Here is a 24,984-nt window from a genome sequence, read left to right on the forward strand (position 1 = left end):
TGTTCAGAGTAGCATTATTCACAACAGCCAAAAGATGGAGGCAACCCAAGTGTCCATTGACAGATGAACCAATAAACACAGTGTGGTATATGCATACAATGCGGTATTATTCAGCCTTAAAAAGGGAGGAAATTCTGACATGCTATGACTTGAATGAACCTTAAATACATTACGCTAAGTGAAATCTGCCAGTCCTACTGTTAAATCCATGGAGACAGAAAGTAAGAATGGCTGTTGCCAGGGGTTGGGGGAGGGAGGAATGGGGAGTTATTGTTTAATGGGTATAGAGTTTCAGTCTGGGAAGATGAAGAATGTTCTGGAGATGGATGGTGGTGATGGATGCACAACAATGTGAATATACTTAAAATGATGACTTTTATGTTTTGTATATTTTCCCACAATAAAGAAATCACACACACACACAAATCTATAATACCTCCTCACTGGCCTCAAGATAAAGTCTAGAAATCTCCTTAATGTGATTTACAAAGCCCCTCAGGATGTGGTCCCAGGATACCTCTCCTCTTGCTGCCACTCTCTCTTCCTCCAGGGTCTAGCGATACTGAACCGTGCTGGAGCTGGGCTCAGACTACCTTATAAGTCTTTGTACAACGTGTTCCCGCTGTCTGCAGGACCACCCCCTCCCCATCTGTAACTTCTATTCATCTTCAGCCCTGGGTGTTCCTTCTTGGTAGCACTTATCACAAGATTGTAGCTGCCTGCTTTTCTGGCTCCTTTCCTACTAGCTTATAGCTCTATGAAGGCAAAAAAGGTCTCAAGTTGTTTAGAACTACATCTTCAGTGCCCGGTACATAGAAGTATTCAGTAAATATTGTTGATAATATAAATAAATAAATGTAGAAACTAGGGAAGTAATTCTGGAAGCACACATTTTACAGTAAAGTAAAACTGTAAAAAAAAAAAACTGGACACATACCATTCCTTTGTAGGCATCTTTAAAAGACTCTATGTCTGTTACAAATAGCTGACCAAAACGCTCAGATTCTTGAGATAAAATTCTAAATATGAAAAACTTCTCAAATAATATTCCAGTTTCTTCTGCAACTTTTCTTGATGGACAGATATGGCATTTTTATCAGTTTGTTTTTTAATGCCATTCTATTTAAAGTTGTATGTACACAGGACTCTCGTTCCTTTAAAATTAGGTCATTGAGAAATGCTAAGCCAAAATCCTGAAGATACTGACACGCCTGCCATATTGTTTACTTGCCCACAGTTTTGATATTTTGTGAAGTTTTTTAAAGGGGCAGTCAGCTTTAAAATGTGGAACTATCTATCTCATCTTACACTCTGCAACCATATAATTTATGACTTGAAAACATTAATATTTATGGCCATATAATTTCAAAATCAACTTCTTACACAGTTTAATTCAAAGCAGAAAGAGTCTAAAACTGGTCATGCAGCACAATGCTGTCAGGACAAGTCTTCTAAGAAATGGCTTTGGTGAATGTCCTTATCATAGTTCTATAACTAGAAGACTCTCATGTCTGATATGGAAAATGTATTCAGAAACTGTAGAAACACACAGTGGAGGACTTTCCCCCCACCTCTTGCCCCTTTCCTCATCTTTCTCATCCTCTCTTTTTAAAAGAGTGAAACCAGATAACCACAACAGCATCTAAAACCTGATTATTACTTAATCCCTGTCTGGATCTGACTTTTTTAAATTGAGGTATAATTGACATATAACATCATGTTAGTTTCAGGTGTACAACATAAATGACTTGATATGTGTATCTATTGTGAAATGATCACCACAATAAGTCTAGTTAACATCCATCATCACACACAATTACAAAAATTTTTTTCTTATGATGAGAACTTTTCAGATCTACTCTCTTAGCAACTTTCAAACATACAATACAGTATTGTTAACTACAGTCACCATGCTGTACATTACATCCCCAAAACTTATTCTATAACTGGAAGTTTGTACTTTAATTAAAAGTGAATTTACTACATGCATGCAATGGATTACCACTCGGCAACAAAAGGGAAACGAATACACATAACAATCAGATGAGTCTCAAAAACATTAGGCTGAGTCAAAATTACCACACTCAAAAGAGTACATAGTGTATCAGTGCATTCACAGGAAGTTTTAGAGCAGGCAAAACAAATCTATGGTAACAGACCTCAGAACAGCAACTGCTTCTGGTGAAGAGAGAAGGAATCACTAAGAAGCAGCCTGAGGAAACTTTCTCGGGTGGTAGAAATGTTCTCCACTGGACTGAGCTGTGCATCACACTGGTGTATGCATTGATCAAAACTGATCAAACTGCACACTTAAAATATGTGCATTTCTCTGTATGTAAATTATGCTGTAAAAAAAAAGAATGCTCTCTCTAGCTCTTTTAAAATTCTTTACTACCTAAAAATGTGAGATAATACTTGGTCTCTACAAAGTACTTAGTGTTTTATAAAATATATTACCATTGCTTATCTGCACTGCATGTGACTTAATTTACTCATGGAGGAAACAGCTGAAAAGCACATATAAGAGAAGCTATGGGCTGAGATGGGGAGAAGAACTGACAGTGATAAAGATTTTTCTAGAACTTTTCAATCTATCAGGTCTGGAAATGCTTTACAAAAAATATTTTTTAAAGTCCTATGCTACAGATTTATAGGTTTCATCTGCTATGAAAGGGATTGTTGCTTTCGTCTATTCTCTACATATTACACAGTCACCCAAACCACATGAATAGAAATTGTGAGTACAGCCATAAGGAAGCAACAGGTTTTGTGCTTTCTTTTCATAAAGGTTGATTACTATCATCACAGTCTGCCCTCCACAGGTTCTACACCTGTAGATTCAACCAACCAGTGGAAAGGCCCACAACAGTTCCATCTGTACTGAACACATAACAGACTTTTTTTTCTTGTCATTATTCCCTAAATAATACAGTATAACAACTAGTTACATTGTATTAGATATTAGAAATAATCTAGAGATGATTTAAAGTATACGGGAGAATAGGTATAGATTATATGCAAACACTACGCCATTTTATATAAGGGACTTGAGCATCCGCAGATTTTGGTACCCATGAGTGTCCTGGAACCACTCCCCCGCAGATGCAGATACGAGGGACGAATGTAATAGCAAATAAAAGACTCCTTTTTAGGCAGCCTCATCACAAATATATCTCCCCTGTTTAACAACAGAAATTACTAACTTATTAAAACCTTGTGCTGAACTTTCTAACTCGAGGCCTAGCAGGGACACCTCACCAGCATGCAGACAGAGAAAAAGGAAGGGAGAGTTTAACTGACTAAGAAGCCAATGGATAAAGTAGATGTAATATTATTTCATTTGTCTTTTAGTAGGCTTTACACAATCCACAAAATACACATTTTCATTGGTTTTCTTACTCTGACACATTTTTCCCTCCCTCTTTTGGGGAAGGAGAATTCATGTCGAATTCACTGAATGCTAAAGGTCAGCAAAACATTTGCACTACTCACCTTCTGTTGGCTATGTGCTGTTGCACAGGCTGATGCTGAAAATGGTCAGGCCACGGATGATGCAGGCAGAAGGATGGAGAGGGCTGAAGACAGCACGTAGTCTGATACACAGGTGAATGGTTTGGACAAAGAGATGCAGAATACTCTGAGTGTGGCTGCATGCAACACGAGGCCAAAGCAGAAGGTGCTGCAGAGCCAGCCTCGGGATGGCACTCTTGGTGACCGTTATGGCTAGTCAAAGGGTGATGGTATAGGCAAGGATGGCAGCATTGGGATAACATCTGAGGTGTTCTTTGGTTGTCTAAAGGCAGAAAGGATGATTTAACTGTGCCATTAACTTGCAGGCATCCATTTGGACTCACTTTTGTTCTTGGTGCTTCTTTGGGTGTGAGCTGTTGGGCTGCAAGGTCTCCATCACAGGAGGTGAGGGGACTAGGGTTGGTAGCACTGGTTGCGATGCTGCCATTACTCAGAACCACAAAATCGTTGTTGCCATTGCTCATAGCCATGCTCCAATTTCTTGACCCTAAGAAAGAAAATGATATAAAATCATCCACTTAGAGTCAAGCAGGCTAGACTATAGTAGGAAAGACAGGAACGATGTTCAAAAGCAGCTCTTTGAAAACAAGGGTTCTTGCAGGAGTTGTGAGAGAGTGGAGGAAACCCAGCAGCATCTGCAACAGAAGCAGCCAACACATTAGCACTCTTCTTTCCTCCCAGCTACTTCTGCACTTTGAGAACCCTCTCTATCCTTACTGACTAGTTTTTCGCCGCCCCACCTCTACTTTCAGTGCCTTTCTTCTCTGCCAATCATAGGTGTGCAAGTATCAGTTAAGAATCACAATATTTTAGGATAGGACAGGGAGAGGGAAGAAGAGAGGGAGGATTCCAACAACATCCTTCAGCTTTTCAACAATTCATGGGGTGTTCTGATAAAGGAGTAATGAGCAAAATGAAGGGCCACTTTGAGGACAATTAGTTGTGTAGGTCAAAATAATGTGAATCATCTCAAGAATGTCTTAGCAAAATGTCAGGAGATTATGACTTTTCCCTAAGCCACTCAGGTCCTACAAAAGAAAATAAAAACTAAGAATTGTGGCAACCAAGATATAAGACACAAAAGTTTTATCCCCTAAAACAATGAATATAATAGCAAAAAAAATAATGAACAAACATGCCACATGTAAGTTGCCATGAACTGATTAATTTCTTTTCTATGTTATGTACTACAGGTAGCATTGCTCGCACATGAGAAAAATAATACTATGGATAAGATTTGCTTAAAACGGGATTTTTGTTCTTAACTTTTTTCCTTCTACCAAAGGCTCTAGGCCTACAATATAAAGGAAAAATTAAGGCTTAAATTACCAGTAGTATGTTTCTGTCCAGTCCACAAACAAGAGCAAAAACAGACAACCTTTACCCTCTCCCCTTGTGCGCTCTCCACCCTCTGACCAACATATACACGAAATCTGGGAATTTGCAGTAACAAAAATGGGGCATCAAATGCTACTGTTCTATTTAACCCATACATGAAAGCCAACAGGAAAAAAAGAAAACCATATTTTGGCTCACTAACCCTTCTGGTATGACATTCTTCTAAGTAAACAAAACAGCTTCTAGAGAAATCTCTCTAGTCTCTCCCCACTTCTGGCAGACACACAAGTACCAGAGGAAATCATCTCTATTCAGTCTGAGGACATGGTAATCTAACCTGACAAACCTGGGTCAGCCATGAGGAAGATTTCCATGCACGTTTTCACTCAACATATAAACTACTCAACAAGGGCATTTCTGAGCAGAGCATGCCGGGATAAGGTATAAAGTTTCAATCTGAATACTGATATCCAGAAGATACTCATTGTACTAGGATACCAATGTAGTATTATTAATTTATTTACCTTTCAGATAAAACTCCTCAAACACACACACACACACACACACAAATTTAGTTATATAAACATCAAGGCTATAAGAAATGGAAGAATTAACGTGGACAGTAAAAAATTTCTCCATAAATTGTTTTAGTGAAAGGACAAAGCATTTATAAATATCAAAACACACAAAATCAAGTAGATGTTATTTCTCTCATCAGCCTTATCATCACTTTTGAAAACGGTCTGCCAATACCAGCTTCTTTTTTTTTTTTAAAGATTTTATTTTTTTCCTTTTTCTCCCCAAAGCCCCCCTGTACATGGTTGTATATTCTTCGTTGTGGGTCCTTCTAGTTGTGGCATGTGGGACGCTGCCTCAGCGTGGTTTGATGAGCAGTGCCATGTCCACACACAGGATTCGAACCAATGAAACACTGGGCCGCCTGCAGCGGAGCGCACAAACTTAACCACTCGGCCACGGGGCCAGCCCCTACCAGCTTCCTTTTTTAATACCATTGAGAAGGATCTGGAACTGTTGTGGTAAACACAGTTGCTCTCTCCTTCATTAAGTCACTCCTGGGAATAAATATCACTATAAAACATTCAAATAATATACCCAAAACAAAGCACTGATAGGTAAATGTACCTTCCATTTACTGAAGAAAATATCCTCCCTTTTGTTGTTAACAAAAGAAAAAGCTATGTGCAAATGCTCAGAAAACAATAAAACATACAAATTAAAGGCCATCTAAAAAGGTGCTAGACTTTTTAAAAAGTTAATTGAAATTTAAGATGTTTATTTCTATGCTTAAGGGAAAGACAGTCTAGATAAGGTAAGAAGCAATCGCTAGATGAGATTAATGCAGTCATTTCCCAGAGTTAGAAACTCTCATTGTACAAACACTCCACAGAAATCACCAAAGGCACATGCTTTCTCTGTCTCCACCATGACTCAGGCCTCCAAACCTTCTCTCCAGACTTAGGCCACACTACCCCAGCTGATGGGATCTGCTCTGTAAATAGGAAAATCAACACTGCCTCCCGACCTTTCCATCAGGAGGATGGAAGGAAGGAAGACTTTGTCTGGTTTGTTGGTTTGTTTTTACCATCCCAAGTTGGTTAATATCATCTCCAGAGTCTATTTTTTGGTAAGTATTCAGTATTCAGTCAATCCTATCAACTCTAATCACAGCTGTCAGGTAAGTTATGCTAGTGAGAAGTATCTAACAACAAAAATCCTCAAAGTTTTCAAGTGCAACTGGGCTTCAGACAGTGCCATAAACCTCCAACATGCTTCCAAGTGCCCTGAAATCCCTTCCGGACGCTCCAAAATTTCATCTGCTCCCTATCTTCTAATTCAATCTGCTTTTCCTCAGGAAAAAAAAATTTTCTTTTTCTTTGTAATCAGAATTCCAGCTATCATTCTCTCTTATTTTTATTGCAAATGCATCCTTTTGTAGTCATATAGAGTTAAATAGATTTTTGCAGGCCAGCCAAGGGAGCTAATCACCATTTATAACATTTTTCCCCCGCTGTGGTAAAAGGAAATTCAAGTGCCAAATAACGGACTTACAAATGAATTTTTGGAACACAACCTGTTTCGTAACTTGGAGACTTTTGTAATGAAGTAGGAACTAGTGGATAGTAAAGAATAATTTGAACTCTGACTTTGGCTTGTGTTTGAAGTAAGTCACACGAGCTTTCTATGATTCAGTTTCTTTATTCATAAAATGGGAAGAATCAAACTGACTTTATAAATAAGTTCTGAATTATAAGTAAAAAATAATAAAAAGCAAAAACAGAAAAAGTTGTTCTAAGAACGTCTGTAGATATAGCTGTGCAGGAATTCAGGTGACCAAGAGAAAAGGAAAGCTTCAATCTGAAGTCAAGAGTTGACCCTAAGGCCATACAGAGAAAGATCTTATTTCTTTAGAACTGAGACAAATGAGAAAAAAATTTGATCTGAGCCTAGAACAGAGAGAATAAGAAAGGAAGTGAGATAGACAAAGAGACACCACCATAAAAATGAACTATTGTGATAAATGCAAGGCTAAATGATTATAAATGCAATGATAATAGTATTTACAGTGGAAATTTAAAATAAGTTTTGGATCAAATATAAGGAACAACTTTAAAAGACAGCTATGTCAAAGTCATTTTCCCCAGGGCCATAACACACAGGGGCTGCCAAAAGAAAGCTATTCTTGAGGCACTGGCTTAAGGTGTGATGGGGCCCCATGGCCAGATATTCTAGTGTATTTCCTGTTCTTCATGAATATAATATCCCAATCAATACATTCAAAGCCACTAATCTCAAACACCCTATTTCACCTTCTCTGCTAGCATTTTTCTGTTCTGAGTACTTTAGTAGTTTGTGGCTATAAGGCCTTTGGCCAAGGACCATCTTTTGATTACATTTTTAAATTTAAGGTTTTCTTCTTTGAGCCCCAGTTCTTCACATGTAAATCAGGATAATAATCAATGTCCATCTCACAGGATTATTAACGTGAATGTAAAAATGTTTTGAAAACCATATAGGGCTACATATCTAGAAAACAATAATTATCAGTATTGCTTGAGTGATGGGAATATAAAAAAATACGGAATGATACTTCCTAGTTTGGAAGTCAAAATTATGCTTTAAAATGGCAGCTGAGACATCCGTAGCTTAGAAGAAATAGCGTGAGTAGGTCTGAATTTGAAAGTTGACTCTACCAGTTACTAACTTTGAGAATGTGGGCCAAGTTACTTACACTCTTAGAGTTGTCTTGGTTATTCTTAGAGTTAAATCTGTTTGAAATGCAAATTAATGCAACTACGAAGAAAGCAACATGGTACTACTAACCAAGATTTAAAATACCCTCATCCTCTGACCCACAATTCTACTAGGAATTTATCCTCTGGATACACTTGGACAATGTGTAAAGACAAATGTATAGATAAAGATGTTGACGCACCAGTTTGTACCAGTAAAAACTGAAAACAATCTAACATCAATAAGGAACTTAAATTCTGTCACATCCGTACATTGGGTATTCTGCACAATAAAAAAAAATGAGTTAGATCAGGATTACTGCTATGGAAAGAAGTCCAAAGTACATCTTTATGTGTAAATAAAACAACCGCAGAACAGCCTATATGGTATGAATCCACTTCGTTAAAAAAATGAGGGAGATACACGCAGATAGTTATGATATACATAAATAATTTCTAGAAGGACATAAGAAAATGCTAATGTTTCCTGCTGGAGAGTTGGACTGGGCCATTTGGAAGGAGGGAGACCTTCACATTTTACTTTCTGCTTGCAACTTTTACTATAAATGTATCTTCTCTATATTAGTAAAATATTAATAAAACAACATACAAAGTTTCTAACACAGTGACTAACAAGGAACAAAAGGTTTTACTATTAAAATGCAGAAACAGAAACAAACTTACTTTGCCTTAAAGGATAACTAAACCATCTATTCACCGGATGCATTTTATCTTCTGATATACATTTGCTCTCTTACGCTACCACCTTACACAACATATCAAACAACGGGATAAAGCAGGAAATGAAAACGGAGCTAAGGAGCAAAAACAGATGAATACAAACAATTCAGAAAAAGGTTTTCAATATATCTTACCTCATAACTTCTAAATTCTTGGAAATATACATTATTATTTGTTAGACCAACGCTGGCGAGGATTAAGCAGATACTACAGAGAGGAAATATAGAGACATTCAATCATGCTGAAATGTAGAGAGAAAAGTCATCAGAGTTCATGTGATAAGAAAGTTCAAACAATTATATTCCACTCTGGTTTCGGACTCAGGGAACTTATATCTACAAGATGTAAGGAAATTACCATGGTTCAAAGACAAAAAGTAGTATCTCTTTGAAAATGCTATCATGTAATCACAGTAGCATCTTTTTGAATTACAGAAATTTTATTCAACATATTATATAGCAAAATATGTTAATGACACACAGTTTACTCAAAGGATGCGGCCAAACCATTTAGTTGATTCAGCATCTAAAGGGTGTTATGAAAACCTCAGGGTAGCTACTTGGAATTGGAAGTCAGAACTGTTAGTGTGGCCAGAAAACTGTCAAGTTAAAATCTAAATGTAATGCTGAAGAGAATACACAGACCTGTTCCAATTACCACAGCAACCACTTAGCAAAGCCATCACTATCCTTAACAAACACAGGGCTCATATAGCCTGAAGGGTCATCATCTTCATCCCATCAACAGTTACAATAGTACACCTCTTTGGTATTTCCAAAGCACTTTCACACACATGATCTCACTTGAGTTGATCCTCCTAATAGCCCTCAGAAAAACAGGTGTGGCAGGCATTGCCACTCCATTTGAGATAAAGAGTCTCAAATGTTAAGGCTAGGAAGGCTGATACCAAGGTTTTGAAGTCTTTCTCCTGAACTACAGCCCATAAACTCAGATTAGTATTCTAGAATAACTCTTTGCTTCATTAGATTCATAACACCAAACTTAACAATAAATGTCAAGGCTGGATCACCAACAAGATCCCATGTTGTAGCCAATCACCTTTTTCAGAAGAGTGATGCTCCCTATAGCATAGTTTCACTAGATAAAATACAAAACACTAACCCAGCGCTTCTCAAACATAAAGATCACTAGGGGAAGTTGTTAAAATGCAGATTCTGATATAGTCTATCTGGAGTAGGGCAACAAGCTTCCAACAACATGCTTAGCTGCTGGTCCCCGGAATACACTTTGCGTAGCAAGGCAAAACCACAAACTAGGTGGTGGGGGGAGGGGGGGTGCTACAAGAGAATTAGGCCTAAGTAATGGCAAAATGATGTGCAATTAAAGCAGAATGGATAAAACACGTAGGAAAATGATAGAGACATACAGGCCCATTTTTCTGATTGAGGCAGAGAAAAGTAACAAATTTTAACAACAGAGGTTCTAATTGATAGCTAAGTCTCATTATGGCTTATCTCATGACTCCTAAAATGTCGTGTGCATAGAAATAACAACCGATCAGATTTTAATCTTTTATAGAATTGAAGCACCTTGCCCAGTTAACTGGGCGAAACAATCTTTTTCTCTCAAGCAGCACTAGATGATGGAAGATGGGTATATAAAGATAACTGCAGTCTTTTTTTCATGCCAGGTATTAAAGTAGTCTGGGAAGTACCTGTATCTGTTATTTATCAAACCTGTTTTAATATGAAACTGTTCCTCCAAAATTGCTTGACACTTATCATAAAATGATGGCCTCACTTCTGATCACTGGTACCAAGTTGACCTACTAACATTTAGAGCTACGGCAAAGAATAAACAGCTTCTCTAAACGTGCCAGAGAAATTGACAAGGAATTGTTATTTTAGGCATTTTCTGTAATGGGACTATTACAGCTGGATGGTAGAGGGACGTCAGCCAGGTTTTGTCTCTAGGAATATTTGAAGATATTATTAAACCCATTATAGAGAAAACTGAGGGTCAAAAACACTAAAGTGTAACTAATCCAAATCACACGATTGGGATTCAATCTCAGACCAGTATGACTCTAAATGTAAGGCTTTTCCACTACCTCAAGATGCTTCTAGGGCAATGCCAAGTTCAACTAGCTTTTATAGGACCACTAGAGGCTACTTATATCAAATTCAGTCCAAAGGTCCACACGAAAAATAGCCTCTGAATTCAACATTCCCCAAGATAGTTTTAAAAGGTACAACTCAGCATTCAAGAGTGTTGGAGACGTATTTCACTGAATTAAGAAGTGCTATCCATCCATGTATCATATTATATGCAAACCTGAAAAGCAAGGCAGTGGATTGACTGTTGTCATGTAGTATTTGAGCTATTGCAAAATAATGTAATTGTGACCAGACAGCAAAATCTGCATCTTTAATCAAAGAACCAGGTACTTTTAAGGAACCAAAAAGAATGGTCTTAAATAAAGAAATATAAGCTTTTTGCCTTCTGAGACAAATTAAATTTCCTTAGAGTTCATGAACTTTCTACCATTAAACTTCTTCAATAAGAACACTTAGAAATATCTTCACTTAATCACCTACAAACATTTCATATGTTGCAAAGAACTATACAAAAATAAGTTATTGCTTTTATTCCACTTAAGCATAAATCGCAATAAATTAGAAGTCATTTTTCCAAAGAAACAATGTTATACATTTGAGAATCTATACCACTAAACATACATTTCATAAGAGCCTGCTAGGTATTAGTATGCTTTCCATCATACCCTGAAAAAAGAAAAGTGAGTTCCAGAAAATCTGAAAGCAAGGGATTACTATTCTTTTACAATGAAAACTTACTGTTTGCCTATTAAATTTACATTAACAAGAAGGTAGTTTCAACTTACGGTAAACAAACACCATCTTTGAAAATGAAATATGCCTAACATTTTATGTAACCTCTTTCAATATGACCATATATAAGATATATATTGATAAAGGAATCAATAAAGATAAACTGTAAATGTTACATATTTGTTTTGTTTTTATAAAAACTGCAGAATATTTACAAACAGCTTAATGATGTAGAAGAAAAAGAAAAATTGCCAGGTAGTTACCCCCCAGATTTACCACCACAACAACATAAAGTTAACCTTAGGAAGATACTACAGTGTGTGTGCCATAGCAAATCTGGAAAGCCTGAATTTACGGAGCAGTCTTGTTGCTAGATCTGAGTTAGGCTGTCAAAGCCGAGATTCATACCTGTAAGGGTGAGTGATAGGAATTTCAGGACTCTGGAAACATCAATCTCATTTTTCTTATTTGTTTTATGTCCAATGTACCTTTGCTAACAGGTCTATGTGGATGTAAAATAAAGTTTATCTTTTTACAGTCTGGGATAAATGATAGTCAATAACATGTTCTTTTTAGCATAAATACATCTTCCTAAATACATATTTCAAGAGCACTATCATTGTATTGCAGTTATGAAAGCAGTTTTCAGAGATCTCTTTTCCAATTTCATCCACAAAAATTATCATTCCATAAAATATTCACCACTTCTCCCCAAGCTCATGCTTTGTTATATCCATAAACATCAATGCCTTTAAAAGAGAGAGAGAGAGAAAAAGGCTTCTTATATCTTTGAGTTCCTATTTCAGATCAGTTTAAATTCTATCAAGCTGCATGAATTCTTTTGAACTCTAAGTCTGGAGACACATACTCAGTTGTATAACTAAGAATATACAAAATAAGACTAGAGGAGTTTTCTATAATCAGAAATGTCAATCAATAGTCTCTCAAAAAAAATTCTAGAAAGCCCTCCAATAAGTAGATATCTAACCCAAGAACCAGCCAAGACATTCATCTACACTGCTGCAAGTCTTGAAGGGAATGTAATAAACATAACAAATATTCACACAGTTACAAGTCTATTACAGCAGTCTCAACCCTTTCTGCACATTAGAATCACTTCAGTAATATATAAAAAAAAAATTACAGACACAGGGCCCTGGCCCCAGAGGTTATGATTTAATTCATATTGTAATGGGGTGGGTGCATTAGCATTAAAAAAAAAATGCTCCTCAGATGCTTCTAACGTGCAGCTAGGGTTGAGAGCCACTGATTTATATTTGATATAATTAACGCCAATCAATTTATAAGAGCAAGCAATTGCCACTCAAAATATTCAACGTTCAGAAAATATTGCTTAAAATGCAGAATGATGGTATATACTAAAAAACATTTGGACCTGGTACTCCACGTTAGATGTGCTTCATAGTATTTGGATTATCTTCACTTTTTTTCTGGTTATAGTGAAAAGAGATTTCATCTACTTTTCAAGTTATAAGGGTGGGGACAAGGGTGCAGCAAAGAGAACCCTTAATAAGACATTAGTTTGAGAGACAAGAGTACACAATTCATTTGGGACAATGAGGAAATGTAAAACAAGCTGTCATATAGCCTCAATTCTTATGGATTGTTTGAATAAAGTTTAGGACATAGCCAATTTGACTAATGAATTTATTTATCCCTCAAGAAAAATATATCCCCAAATCTTGGTCAATCTGAAATGAAGTTCTGAGCCCCTCTATTAAAAGGGCATGTTCCCTAACATTTTGTATCTATGTATATATGTATTTCTGAATGCATTTTAAGCAGCTTAAATGTTCCAATTCTAGGGTCAGAAAGCCTTCAGACACCAGGCCTACTTTCTAGACTCCCATTCCCACCAAATAAGAATTACAAGGTCCTTTGGTAATAAACAGGACCCTCAAGATGTGATAGGTCTATCTTTAGGCCATAAGATTTCATCTGAAACTATTTTGCCTCAACTAAAATCAGAAAATAGGCAACTTTACAAATGAGCAATCTGTCTGTATTACTACAGCTCTCTCCCAGTAGAAACAGGATCATATGACTAAGCTCAACTAATGTTGTTGAACAGATTACAAGCATGTCTAAAGACGCCATGAACGTTTAATACTTCGCGCAGCTCAAAACCTCAAAACTTAGCTGCTGAAAGGAAAAAACCATCACTGAGGTAAATCAAAGCAAGAAAATTCTACTCTCATATATTGTGAGGCAAAAAAAATGTGAGAGTTTTTTAAACGTCTTCCATAAAGCCAAAAACTGAGATCAATCACCATAAAACACTTGAAAGTTGTTTGATTTAGATGGTAACGTGTTGTTTTTTAATACTACACTTAGAATTATCTCAGCTTTTCCCACAAATGCTAAGTATCTGATACCAGGCTCCACTCCCTGCTGTTCTGTGAAGTTTGAGAAGTAGCAAATCAAATTTCCTAGGGCAGCTCCCCAAATGGGTTCTTCCCTGCAGAGCCCAGCCAATAACGTCTCAAGAGTATCCCTTAGCCTACTGAGCTACTTGGGAAACATCTCTCAAGTTATTTGTAGGAAACACAATTAAAGACATCCTTTGACTTAAAGGACTCTGAGATTTACCTTAAGCTTAGGAAAACATACAATTCACAAAGACTTTTTTTCTTACTTGAATTGGATCAGTAAGTTAACTCGTAGTAAGAGCCTGGGTGCAACTTTCATAACTCTTTCTCTATTCCTTACTAAAATTATCACTATAAATACTCATAAATTCTATTTGCTGTCTTGTATATATTAAATAAACTGAAATTACATTTATTGTTGATGTGGGATTCTTGTTTGCTCAGAAAAGTAATTAAGTTATATTTTTCAGATAAATAGGTGAAGGTCCTTATTTAGCAGGCGTGTAACAAGCACCTACTGTGTTCCTCATGAATATTTATCTTGGAATCTGAATATGTGCATCTGTCACATGTGAGCCTGTTTCATAGTAACTAAAACGATAAAAGAATAAAAATTAAGATGGAGAGAACAAAGGGCCATCCTCTTCCCCAAATCTCACTTTTCTAATTTACTTTAGTTGCTTTGTTTTATATTTTTTCCAAAAAGCAGATAGGCTAAGCAGTTCATTTGCCTTGATCCTAAACACCCAGTTTTGTTTCCTGTGTTAGGACGTGATCAGGAATCATAATTTTTTAAAAATAGGACAGGTTCATATAGTCAGTGTGTCAAGGCTGTCCATCATCCATGCTGAGTTATAAGAGTCATAAAAGCAGAAGCTCTGATCCAATCCCAGAAATCAAAGCAGTTAGAACGAAAGTAAAGAACCAATGTGCAGCAAACGCAGAAAAGCAGATTTCCCAACAGCTGCCAAAAAAGGGTGGACTGGTTCAGTATAAACTACAAAGACAATTGGGATTAGATTAAAACATCGGATGAATCAATTTTGTAGTACATATCATTTCCCAGACTGAGGCAAGGTTAACATGTGTTTTCTAACCCACTTCACAGGTCAATCATTTCAGACACTTAAACACTGCACATTTTTTCATAATCAATGCAAAGAGTTCACGCTCACAATTCTATAATTCAGTTCTAAGGTGCAAGCTATATGAAACAGGGAAGATACATAAAAATACTCTGCCTTGTTGTATACTAAAACAAAAAGGTACAAATGGAGAATAATCTAATAAAATACTCCAATATTCAAGATTTTGGCCATGAAAGCATTCTTAGATGCAATCTATTTGAGATACAAAGTTTAAAAATAAATAAAATAATGCAAAAAGATCACTTATTTTGACTTTTTCAAAGTGGAAATGTGTCAGCAGACATTAAAACCATAAGAAGTAGTAAACCCACTGTCTACAAGGGAAATATTCATTAGCTTAGAGCTTATTTACATAGTTTAGTGACTTCTCAGCCATCAAAGGGAACTAGAGTTTTCTTAATTATAAATACTATGATCTAAATTAACCCTCCTGTGGGTGAAAAAGATATATTTCATTCTTTTTCTTTTAAGAGGAACACCTGTTAAAGAACATTTTAACAAATTATAAAGTGTGCTCTCTATTTCTTGCATTATCACTGAAGAAAGTCATTTATGGTCAATGATTTGTGTGAAACACCTTAGTTTTCAGGAGATTTGCATCTGTTTCTTTAAAATTTACATTTTACTACCAGACATACAAATATTTTACAAGTTAAATTAGTTTGAATTTTTCTGCCTGTCGCATATAAACTATCCATTCTCATTTTAAGCAAAAGTAAACATGGCAGGGATAAGATTGATGCTATTTAAGGGTAGAAACTTGCAATGAGGAGTAAACAAGCCACAGAAGTCTAAGGCAGTAGAATGAATACAGACAGCAGTGCTGTACTACAATCACCAAACTTGCTAAGAGACTAAAACCTAACTATCCCAACCACTAAGAAGAAAGGATAATTACACAGTGTGACAGACGTGATAAATATCGCTACAATGGCAATCACATTACAATATACGAACGTGCCAAATTAACACGTACACCTTAAATTTACACAATATTGTAAGTCACAGACTATTCAATAAAAAAGAAGAACAGCAAATATGGCAAATATATTCTGACTTCTACTTTACGTAGTAAATCCAATTATAATATAGATGCCATTGCTACAATTAAAATGCATGAAATACTTAATCAACTCAAATACAACTTGAGAGTGTACACCAAGCTGTGAAGTTGAAATGAACATTGGTAAGAATTAAACTTGCCATGGAAGCTTAGTTCCCAAGGTATCTTCAACAAACTTCTATTTTTATAGGCTGGAAGATGTTAATATTTTACTATTTTCTTACGATACTTAATTCACAAAAGTGATTAAAATAATTCCTCTGATTCTACATCTATTTTTCTACCAATTGGTAATGAGAAAAGCACATATTCAAAATTCTCTGATTTACATAATGGTTCAAAAAGACTCTCAAAGCACGAAACAACATAAACTACTTTAAATCTGAGTTTTCCTCCCAACTTCATAAAGAAAGCACATTTTAATAAACCTCAGAAACAGCCTACCTTCCCTCACGGTGCTTAGACTATCATTTAAATAAACTTCGTAAGATTTCAATGCCTTAAGATGCCGTTCAAAGTTTACAGTGACAAAAATTACAGGCTGGAATTTTAAATTCAATCCGAGAAGCACAGAACAAAGTTCAGTTTTTAAATAAATTCTCCCAAATAAGTTCGCACATACGGAGGCAGGAGGAAATGCATTACCTTTGCATTAAGAGGAAACTTGCCTGACTCAGTTTGGTCTGCAAATGACTGCAGGAGCAACAGCCATAAGTGGCTGCAGTAACACAGCACAGCAGAGAGCGATGAGTGAGCCGGCAGGGGCAGCTCCACAGAGCGGCAGGACAGACGGAATGACAAGCACATGCAGATTGCTTTGAATTAGGTATGTTAGGGGCTGGAACTTTCTGAGTTTGCTCTCCAATAGGACAGGAGAGTTTTTCTCCTACTTAACCCCTAGGGGCAAGGTCTTAATAATGGTAACAGCTGGCATACAGAGGGGCTTGATCTGAGCACAAGGTCAGCAAGCCAGGATATGAAGGTGACATGTAATTTCTAGCCTTTTCCTGCTTCTACTGGGAAATTGCTCGAAGGACTGCTTTTAGTTATAACTTCCTTTGATCTTTTGGATTTAAAGTTACTTAGTAGATTAAAGCCATGTTAACTGATATTATTTGCTTGCTTAGGCTAACTTAAGTGTTACAGATTCAGTTTTCTGACACATACGGCTACTACATTTAAACTAATACAAATAAACACCAAACCGTGTTTATTTCCAAGTTCCGGGCATTCTTGTGTTCTTTCACAAATGGCTCTCGAGACTCTGCTTTTACGGCAGAAAGTTCATAGTTTTTAAAAGAGGCAGACTCTTCTTCATTAAAGAGGAAAGTGTTATTTACAGTAATTATAAGGGCTTCTCTTCAACTTCCCTAAAGAAAAACAGCAGTTTGTTAAATGAATTTGACACTGCTTTTTTATAAATTTGTGGCCCTGATGATGCTAGTATTTAAACTTCCACAACATAAAACCTTGTAAATACCTACCAATAAATGCTTTAAATTTACATATGACATCCATTAGCAAATAAGTGATAATTTATTGAGACCATGAAATCTAACTCTTCAGGACTTCTTTAATAAAAATGTGTAAACAACTCTTTTAACAGTCTGTACTGATTACTAATATGAAGATGGCACTTTCAAAATTAAAGAAGGTAACACCAAAAGCACAAGCAATCAAAGAAAAAATTGGACTTCATCAAGATAAAAAACTTTCGGGGCTGGCCCAGTGGTGTAGTGGTTAAGTTCGTGTGCTCTGCTTTGGTGGCCCGGGGTTCGCAGGTTCAGATCCTGGGTGCAGAACTACACACCACTCATCAAGCCGTACTGTGGTAGGCATCCCACATACAAAATAGAGGAAGACTGGCACGGATGTCAGCTCAGGGCCAATTTTCCTCACCAAAAAAAATAATAATAATAATAAAATAAAAATAAAAAACTTTTGTATGTCAAAGAACATTATCAAGAAAGTAAAAAGACAACTCACAGCATGGGAGAAAATATTTGCAAATCATATATCTAAGAGGTTAGTATCCAAAATATATATAAAAAAGCCTTACAACCCAACAGTAAAAAGCCAAATAACCCAATTTAAGAATAGGCAAAGTTTTGGAAGAGACATTCTTCTAAAGAAAATACACAAATAGCTAATATGCACATGAAAAGATGTGTAACATGACTAATGATTAAGGAAAGGCAAATTAAAACCATAAAGAGATACCACTTCACATCTATCAGGATGGCTATAATCAAAAAAAGAAAGAAGGGAAGAGGGAAGGGAGGAAGGAAAGAAGGAAGAAAAGGACAGAACAAGCGTTGGCCAGGATATGGAGAAACTGGAACCCTCACACACTACTGGTGGGAAAGTAAAATGGCGCAGCCACTATGGGAACAGTCTCGCAGTTCCTCAAAAACTGAAACACAGAGTTATCAGACGACACGCAATCTCACTCCTAGGCACAGTTGATCCTCATCATTTGTGGATTCCACACTTGCAGGTTTGCCCACGCGCTAAAGTTTATTTGTAACCCCAAAAGAATCCTCAGGTGCTTTCACAGTCATCCAGACTTGCACACGCACGGAGTGGTGAAAAGTATGAGTGCTCCGACACACATGTTCCCAGGTGAGGTGGAACAAGGTGACACTCTACCTTCTTGTTTCAGCTCTCCTACTGTAAACAAGTGTTCTTTTCGCAGTGTATTTAACGCCACGTTTTTCACATTTTTGTGCTTTTAGTGGGCAACTTCACTGTTTCAAACGGCCCCAAAGCATAGTGTGCAGGCTGTCTGGTGTTCCCAAGCTCAAGAAGGCTGTGATGCACCTCACAGAGAAAATACACGTGTTAGATAAGCTTCATTTAGGCATGAGTTATAGTGCTGTTGGATGTGAGTTAAACGTTAATGAGTCAACAATATATATTAGATGTAGTGTCTTTAAACAGAAACATACACAAAACAAGGTCATGTATTGATGGGCTATCAAAAATATGAGCTGAGCAAGGCTTGAAGAAGCTACTCCTGTATTTCTCTGTGGAGCAATGACTCCATTCACTAATGCAGGGGTGCAGCAACTTGATGGAACCTAACTACTGCAAATAAGGAGGATCGAGTGCATATCCCCAAGAGAACTGGAAACATATGTTCATAACAAAACTTGTACGTGAATGTTCATAGCAGCATTATCCATAACAGCCAAGGAAACAACCCAAATGTCCATCAACTGATACATGATAAACAAAATGTCGTATATATATACACTGGAATATTATTCAGCCACGAAAAGAATGAAGCACTGATACATGCTACAACATGCAGGCACCTTGAAAATACGCTAAGTGAAAGCCAAACACAAAGGTCACATACTGCATGACTACATTTATATGAAATATCCAGAACAGTCAAATTCATAGAGATGAAAAGTAGATTAGTGGTTGCCAGGGTCTGCGGGTGGGGACGGAGGGAGTGACTGCTAATACGTCTGGAGTTTCTTTTCGGTGATAAAAATGTTCTGGAATTAGATAATGGTGATGGTGGCATAACCTTGTGAATACACTAGAACTCATTGAATTGTACACTTTAAAAAGGTCAATTTTATGGTATGTGGTTATATCTCAATAAAAAAATAAGGAAGGTATAAAGTTCTAGCCATTAGACCGATGGTTCTCAAACTTGAGTGTGCATCCGAACCTCCTAGAAGACTTATGAGAAGGCAGATTGCGTCGTCCCGCCCCCAAGACTCTGATTCTGCAGGTCTGGGGTGGGGCTTGAGAATCTGCTTCTTTGAAAGCCCCAGGTGCTGCTGCTGCTCTGAGACCCGCCTTTGGGAACCACTATATGAAAGACAACGTACCAACTCCCAGGGGCAGGAAAGGTATCTTTCATCCCTTTACGTAGAAAAGAGCCAATCTGGGGAGGAAATAGACAGAGGGGAGGAGGGAAAAGGAGAGGTATTTGTTCCAGTAACTATACTAAAAGATTCAGTCCCTGAAATCTTAGGTTATGCTCATTTCATGCCATATGTATGCGAAATGCTGTAATACCTAAAAATCCCCAAAAAGGAATTAGAGAATTAAAATGAAAATGAAGGTATTTTAACATTCTTTGATCATTGGAATAGCACTTCGGTTAAGTTTATTAAAGCAGCTAATCCTGGGGCTGGCCTGGTGACATAGTGGTTAGGTTCATGCACTCTGCTTTGGTGGCCTGGGGTTCATGGGTTCGGATCCTGGGCACGGACCTACACGCTGCTCATCAAGTCACGCTGTGGCAGCATCCCACATACAAAAAATAGAGGAAGACGGGCACAGGTGTTAGCTCAGCAACAATCTTCCTCAAGCAAAAAAGAGGAAGACTGGCGAGAGATGTTAGCTCAGGGCCAATCTTCCTCACCAAACAAACAAACAAATAAACAAACAAAAAACCCCACAGAATATTATAAAAAAGAAAAAACAAGGCAGCTAATCCCACTTCACTATGCTTGTCATTCCAAGAAAGGCAAACAAAGGTCCTAGAGCTATAAATCTCATAAATTACTTCAGGAAACCCCTTCAGTTAGTTAAGGTGTCACAGAAACCAAAGACCTGAACTCTCCAACTCATAAACTTGTAAACTCTTATTTACATTTTTAGCAAAGTTATTGGTTTGTACATTTATTCACCTTACTTAAAAATGTTCGGTCCATGTTAAAATGGGCAAGTGAAAGTACACTCCTGGTACTGTCACAGGGAATACATTATTACTTTACAAATAATAATCAGGATTATTTCCAATTGCTTTAACACGTTTCTCAATATACTATTTAGAGTGAAAAGGAAAGTGATAGTAACCTTACGAAGATCTAATGTTCTCTGAAAATAATCTCTCATTCTTAGATCATACTATTTAGGTATCTCTCTTCATTCTAGAAAGACAGAGGCCATGAGAGAGAGACAGAGACAAGAGCTGGCAGGAGAGGGACAACACTCGGTATGTTTTAAAAAGTTAGCCAAGACATGGAAAGAACCCAAGTGTCCATCCATAGAGAACAGATAAAGAAGTTGTAGTGTGTATATATATATATATATATACACACACACACACACACACACACACACACAATGGAATATTATTTAGCCATAAAACATGAGGAAATTCTATCATTTGTGACAACATGGATAGACCTCGACGGCATTATGCTAAGTGAAATAAGTCAGACAGACAAATACTATATGAACTCGCTTATATGCGGGATCTAAAAAACACCGACAACCTACCAAACTCATAGAAAAAGAGATCAGACATGTAGTTACAAGAAGCAAGGGTATGTGTGGAGGTGGGAGCGGGGGAAATGGAGGAAGGCAGTCAAAAGGTACAAATTTCCAGTTCTAAGATAAATAAGTACTAGGGATGTATGTACAACACGATGACCATAGCTAACACTGCTATATGATATATAGGAAAGTTGTTAAGAGAGTAAATCCTAAAAGTTCTCATCACAAGGAGAAAATTTTTATCTTCTTTTCTTCTTTCTTTTCTTTATATTGTATCTATATGAGATAAATAATGTTAGCTGAACCTATTGTGATAATCATTTCACAATATATATAAATCAAACCATCATGTTGTACACCTTAAACTTACACAGTGATGTACATCAATTACTTCTCAGTAAAACTGGGGAAAAAAAGCGAAAAAACACCTGCTGTTTAACAAACTCTTTCACATCTGAACTCAGTCTAAAATGTAATTCTAGATTTCGTTATATTTATTAACATTTAGAAGCCCCATCTATTAATCTCGTGTGTGTGTATTGAATGTCAAAACAGCTATGAATGAGCACTGCGGTCTACGGCGGACAGTGGAGCACCGCTTCGGCAGGAATTTTCTTTCAGCATGGTCGGTCAACAGCTTAGTATCTGAAAGTACAAGTTCAGAAACCGTAACCATAGAACAGTTCTGCAGATAATATTCTACACTGTATTTTAGGGTTTCTGGAGTACAAATTGTTAGGTCACGCTAAGACATCAGCCCAGAACATTATGCTGCTGAAGTCACACAGCCAGTACTGGGACTCAGTGGAGTCTTGAAGTCCACTCTCGGCTCCGCCCCTCACTAGCTCTGTAACCTTGGACTAGTCACTTAAACCAGAAGCGACAGCCTCCTAGTTACAAAATCCACACATTACATGAGACGATCTCACAGGTCCCTTCCAACTCCAAATTCAGTTTTTAAGAATTTGGACATCACTGCAAATAGAGAAATCCCAGTTTTACTCTTCAAATTTGAACGAAGAAAAGACTATCCTTTCAAAGTTGAGTCAGTGAGTTTGGAGCAAAGACCATATTGCAAGCAACTTGGAGCAAAAACAAAATAATTGTGGGATGCTGAACCTCTTTTCTATCAATTTGGAACTATGTGCATCGGTCTTATATATTCCTCTCCCCTGACAATTTACATTTCTTAATCTTATGCCTTCTTAAATTCCATTTCCTGTTGAAAACTCTACCTCCAAAACATGCAATTCTTACAAATGAAAATTTTACGAGGTTGCTTATCTTCCACAGTCTGACATCTGAGAAATCTGCCCTACACCCTCAGAATGACCTCCTTCCCTTGAGTCCTTCCATGTCTCTCTATTTTCACTTGCTCTCGGCTTACTTCATACAGATCTTGTGGTCAGCATTTATTTACGTTACCAGCCTTCCACTGTGCCAGCCTTTCAAAAATCTCCCCTGAACTGGCTCTCCCACTCGTTTTTGTTCACCCAGCTTTGGAAATATGACCGAAAAAGTAACCAGACAGGGAAGTGCAGACCTAACCCACATGCGTGTTCTCGCTTCTGGCGGGTTCTCACTGCTGCCGAGATTCACCTCATCTATCAGACTCTTCACTGGAAATCCTCAGAGGGACGGCTGGAAATCTTTCCCATGCTCTCTCCACCTTAACCCTCTCTGCAAATAATGAAACTATGTGACCATGGCTTCCTTCAAATGTTATCATCTCTACTTCAAACTACTTCTGGAACTCATCCCTTATCTCTCACAATGTCCATCCCTCTTTCCCAAATTAACTACTTACACACTAGCTATATGCTACCCAATAAGGGAGCCACTAGCCACATGTGACTCTTTACATTGAAATTAATTAAAACCAAATGAAATTAAACTTTTAGTGCTCCAGTTGCACTAGCCACATTTCAAGTGCTCAACAGCCACGTGTGGCTCTTGGCTACTGCACTGGACAGAGCAGATACGGAATATTTGCATCATCGCAGCAAGTTTCATTGGACAGTGCTCCAGATTACTGCCACATTTCTTTACTCTGTCTCACTCTCTCTCCCCAAGTCCATCTTCTTCTTTTCCTCTTTGCCAGCTCCTTCTTTACTTACTTACAAAAAGCGTTCAGTTCTCCCCCAGCCTAAAAAAGTAATCCTTCCCTTGGCCTGCTAGTATTCAAGCTACTAGCCTATCTTTCCTTTCATTGCCAGACAATAGTCAAGCCTCACAGCCTCTCATTCCTTAACTTTTCACAACCTTTTATTAGCACTGACAAGTCAATTCCTAGCGCCCTCGTGCACAGCACAGCTGAGCCCTGCCCGGTCTTCTTCTTGCACCATCCTCTCCCCTGCCAGCGCTGTATCAGACGATGCTCCGCTGCTATTTACAGGGTTCTCATGGCCAATTTTTTGGGAAGTGGGTGGCCAGGTCCTTCTTCCTAGTCAGTCTTAGTCTAGAAGCTCCACTGAAACCTGCCCACCATGGGTGACCCTGCTGGTATTTGAAATCTCGGTGGCATAGCTTTCAGCATCACAGTAACAGCCAGCAGCCAGAGTATGACAACAAACAGATGGGTGATGTGGTTCCCTGACAGGGAAACGAACACGGGCCATCGTGGTCAGAGCGCCGAATCTTAACCACTAGACCACCAGGGCTAGCTTCTTACAATCTAATGAAACACCACCTAATGAAACAGTACTTTGACAAACAAAATTCAATGGTCCTTTCTCAGTACTCAGTTTCTTTACATTTCTTCATGTCCCAACCTCATTGGCAATACCCATTTATCCTTGCTTAGTTTCCATTATTCTAACATTTTCTACCTCTTTAACTTCTATTCGATATTCTTGGCAGATCCTCCAAATTCTCTTATTCGAAATCTCAGGCAATATCAAGGCTCTTGTCCTTTGTCCTTTTTGTTCCTAAGTCGTCACATGCAACTTCTTTTCTAAGTTCCATTTCTGTAACTTTTGTTGTCTAAGGACATTTCAATATATATGTCCTGCCAGCAGCCTAAACTCAATCATCTAAAACATAAACTATCTTACCATCTGCAAACAACTTCTTCATGATTTTCCTATTTCTATTTATGCACTCAGTCACTTAAGCCCCAAATTTTCACTTAAATATTTATTGAACATCTGATCTGTGCTGCATCCTGAGCTAGGATGAGAGTCTTCCTTGCTCTTTATACCATCATCTATCCTTGCTTATTTGTTCCCAAGACCTAGCCAGACACTGTCACATACACTCATTCTTTGCTTTCCATTCCCTCTCTCTCTTCTATGTACTACTCTCCTTCAAATTTAGGATGCAACGGCGTAATAGATGTAACCTAACCTCTGTCTCCCACATTTCCAATCTTAGCAACATAGAGCTTCCAGATTCACATCATAACAGATAGATCTGATCAAGCTGCTCCCCAGCCCAGAAAACACTAATGGCTCTTCCACGCCTACC

General features: G+C 37.5%; 1 protein-coding gene across 12 annotated transcripts in view; it reads right to left on the bottom strand.

Annotated features, from left to right (window-relative positions):
- The window catches only part of DISP1 (dispatched RND transporter family member 1), a 202,440-nt gene that overhangs the window by 48,260 nt on the left and 129,196 nt on the right, over nucleotides 1-24,984 (bottom strand). For 4 of the 12 annotated variants that reach the window (XM_023632543.2, XM_023632544.2, XM_014738044.3 and 1 more), the window contains one exon: nucleotides 3,493-4,018. In XM_023632543.2, coding sequence (XP_023488311.1) covers nucleotides 3,493-4,018 — 526 coding nt within the window. Of the gene's footprint in view, nucleotides 1-3,492; nucleotides 4,019-8,995; nucleotides 9,069-16,917; nucleotides 17,207-24,984 lie in introns of those variants that run through there. The other 8 variants (XM_023632546.2, XM_023632547.2, XM_070256032.1 and 5 more) reach the window with 6 other exon arrangements.

Source organism: Equus caballus, chromosome 30 (genome assembly GCF_041296265.1).
Source record: "Equus caballus isolate H_3958 breed thoroughbred chromosome 30, TB-T2T, whole genome shotgun sequence".
Taxonomy (NCBI): Eukaryota; Metazoa; Chordata; class Mammalia; order Perissodactyla; family Equidae; genus Equus; species Equus caballus.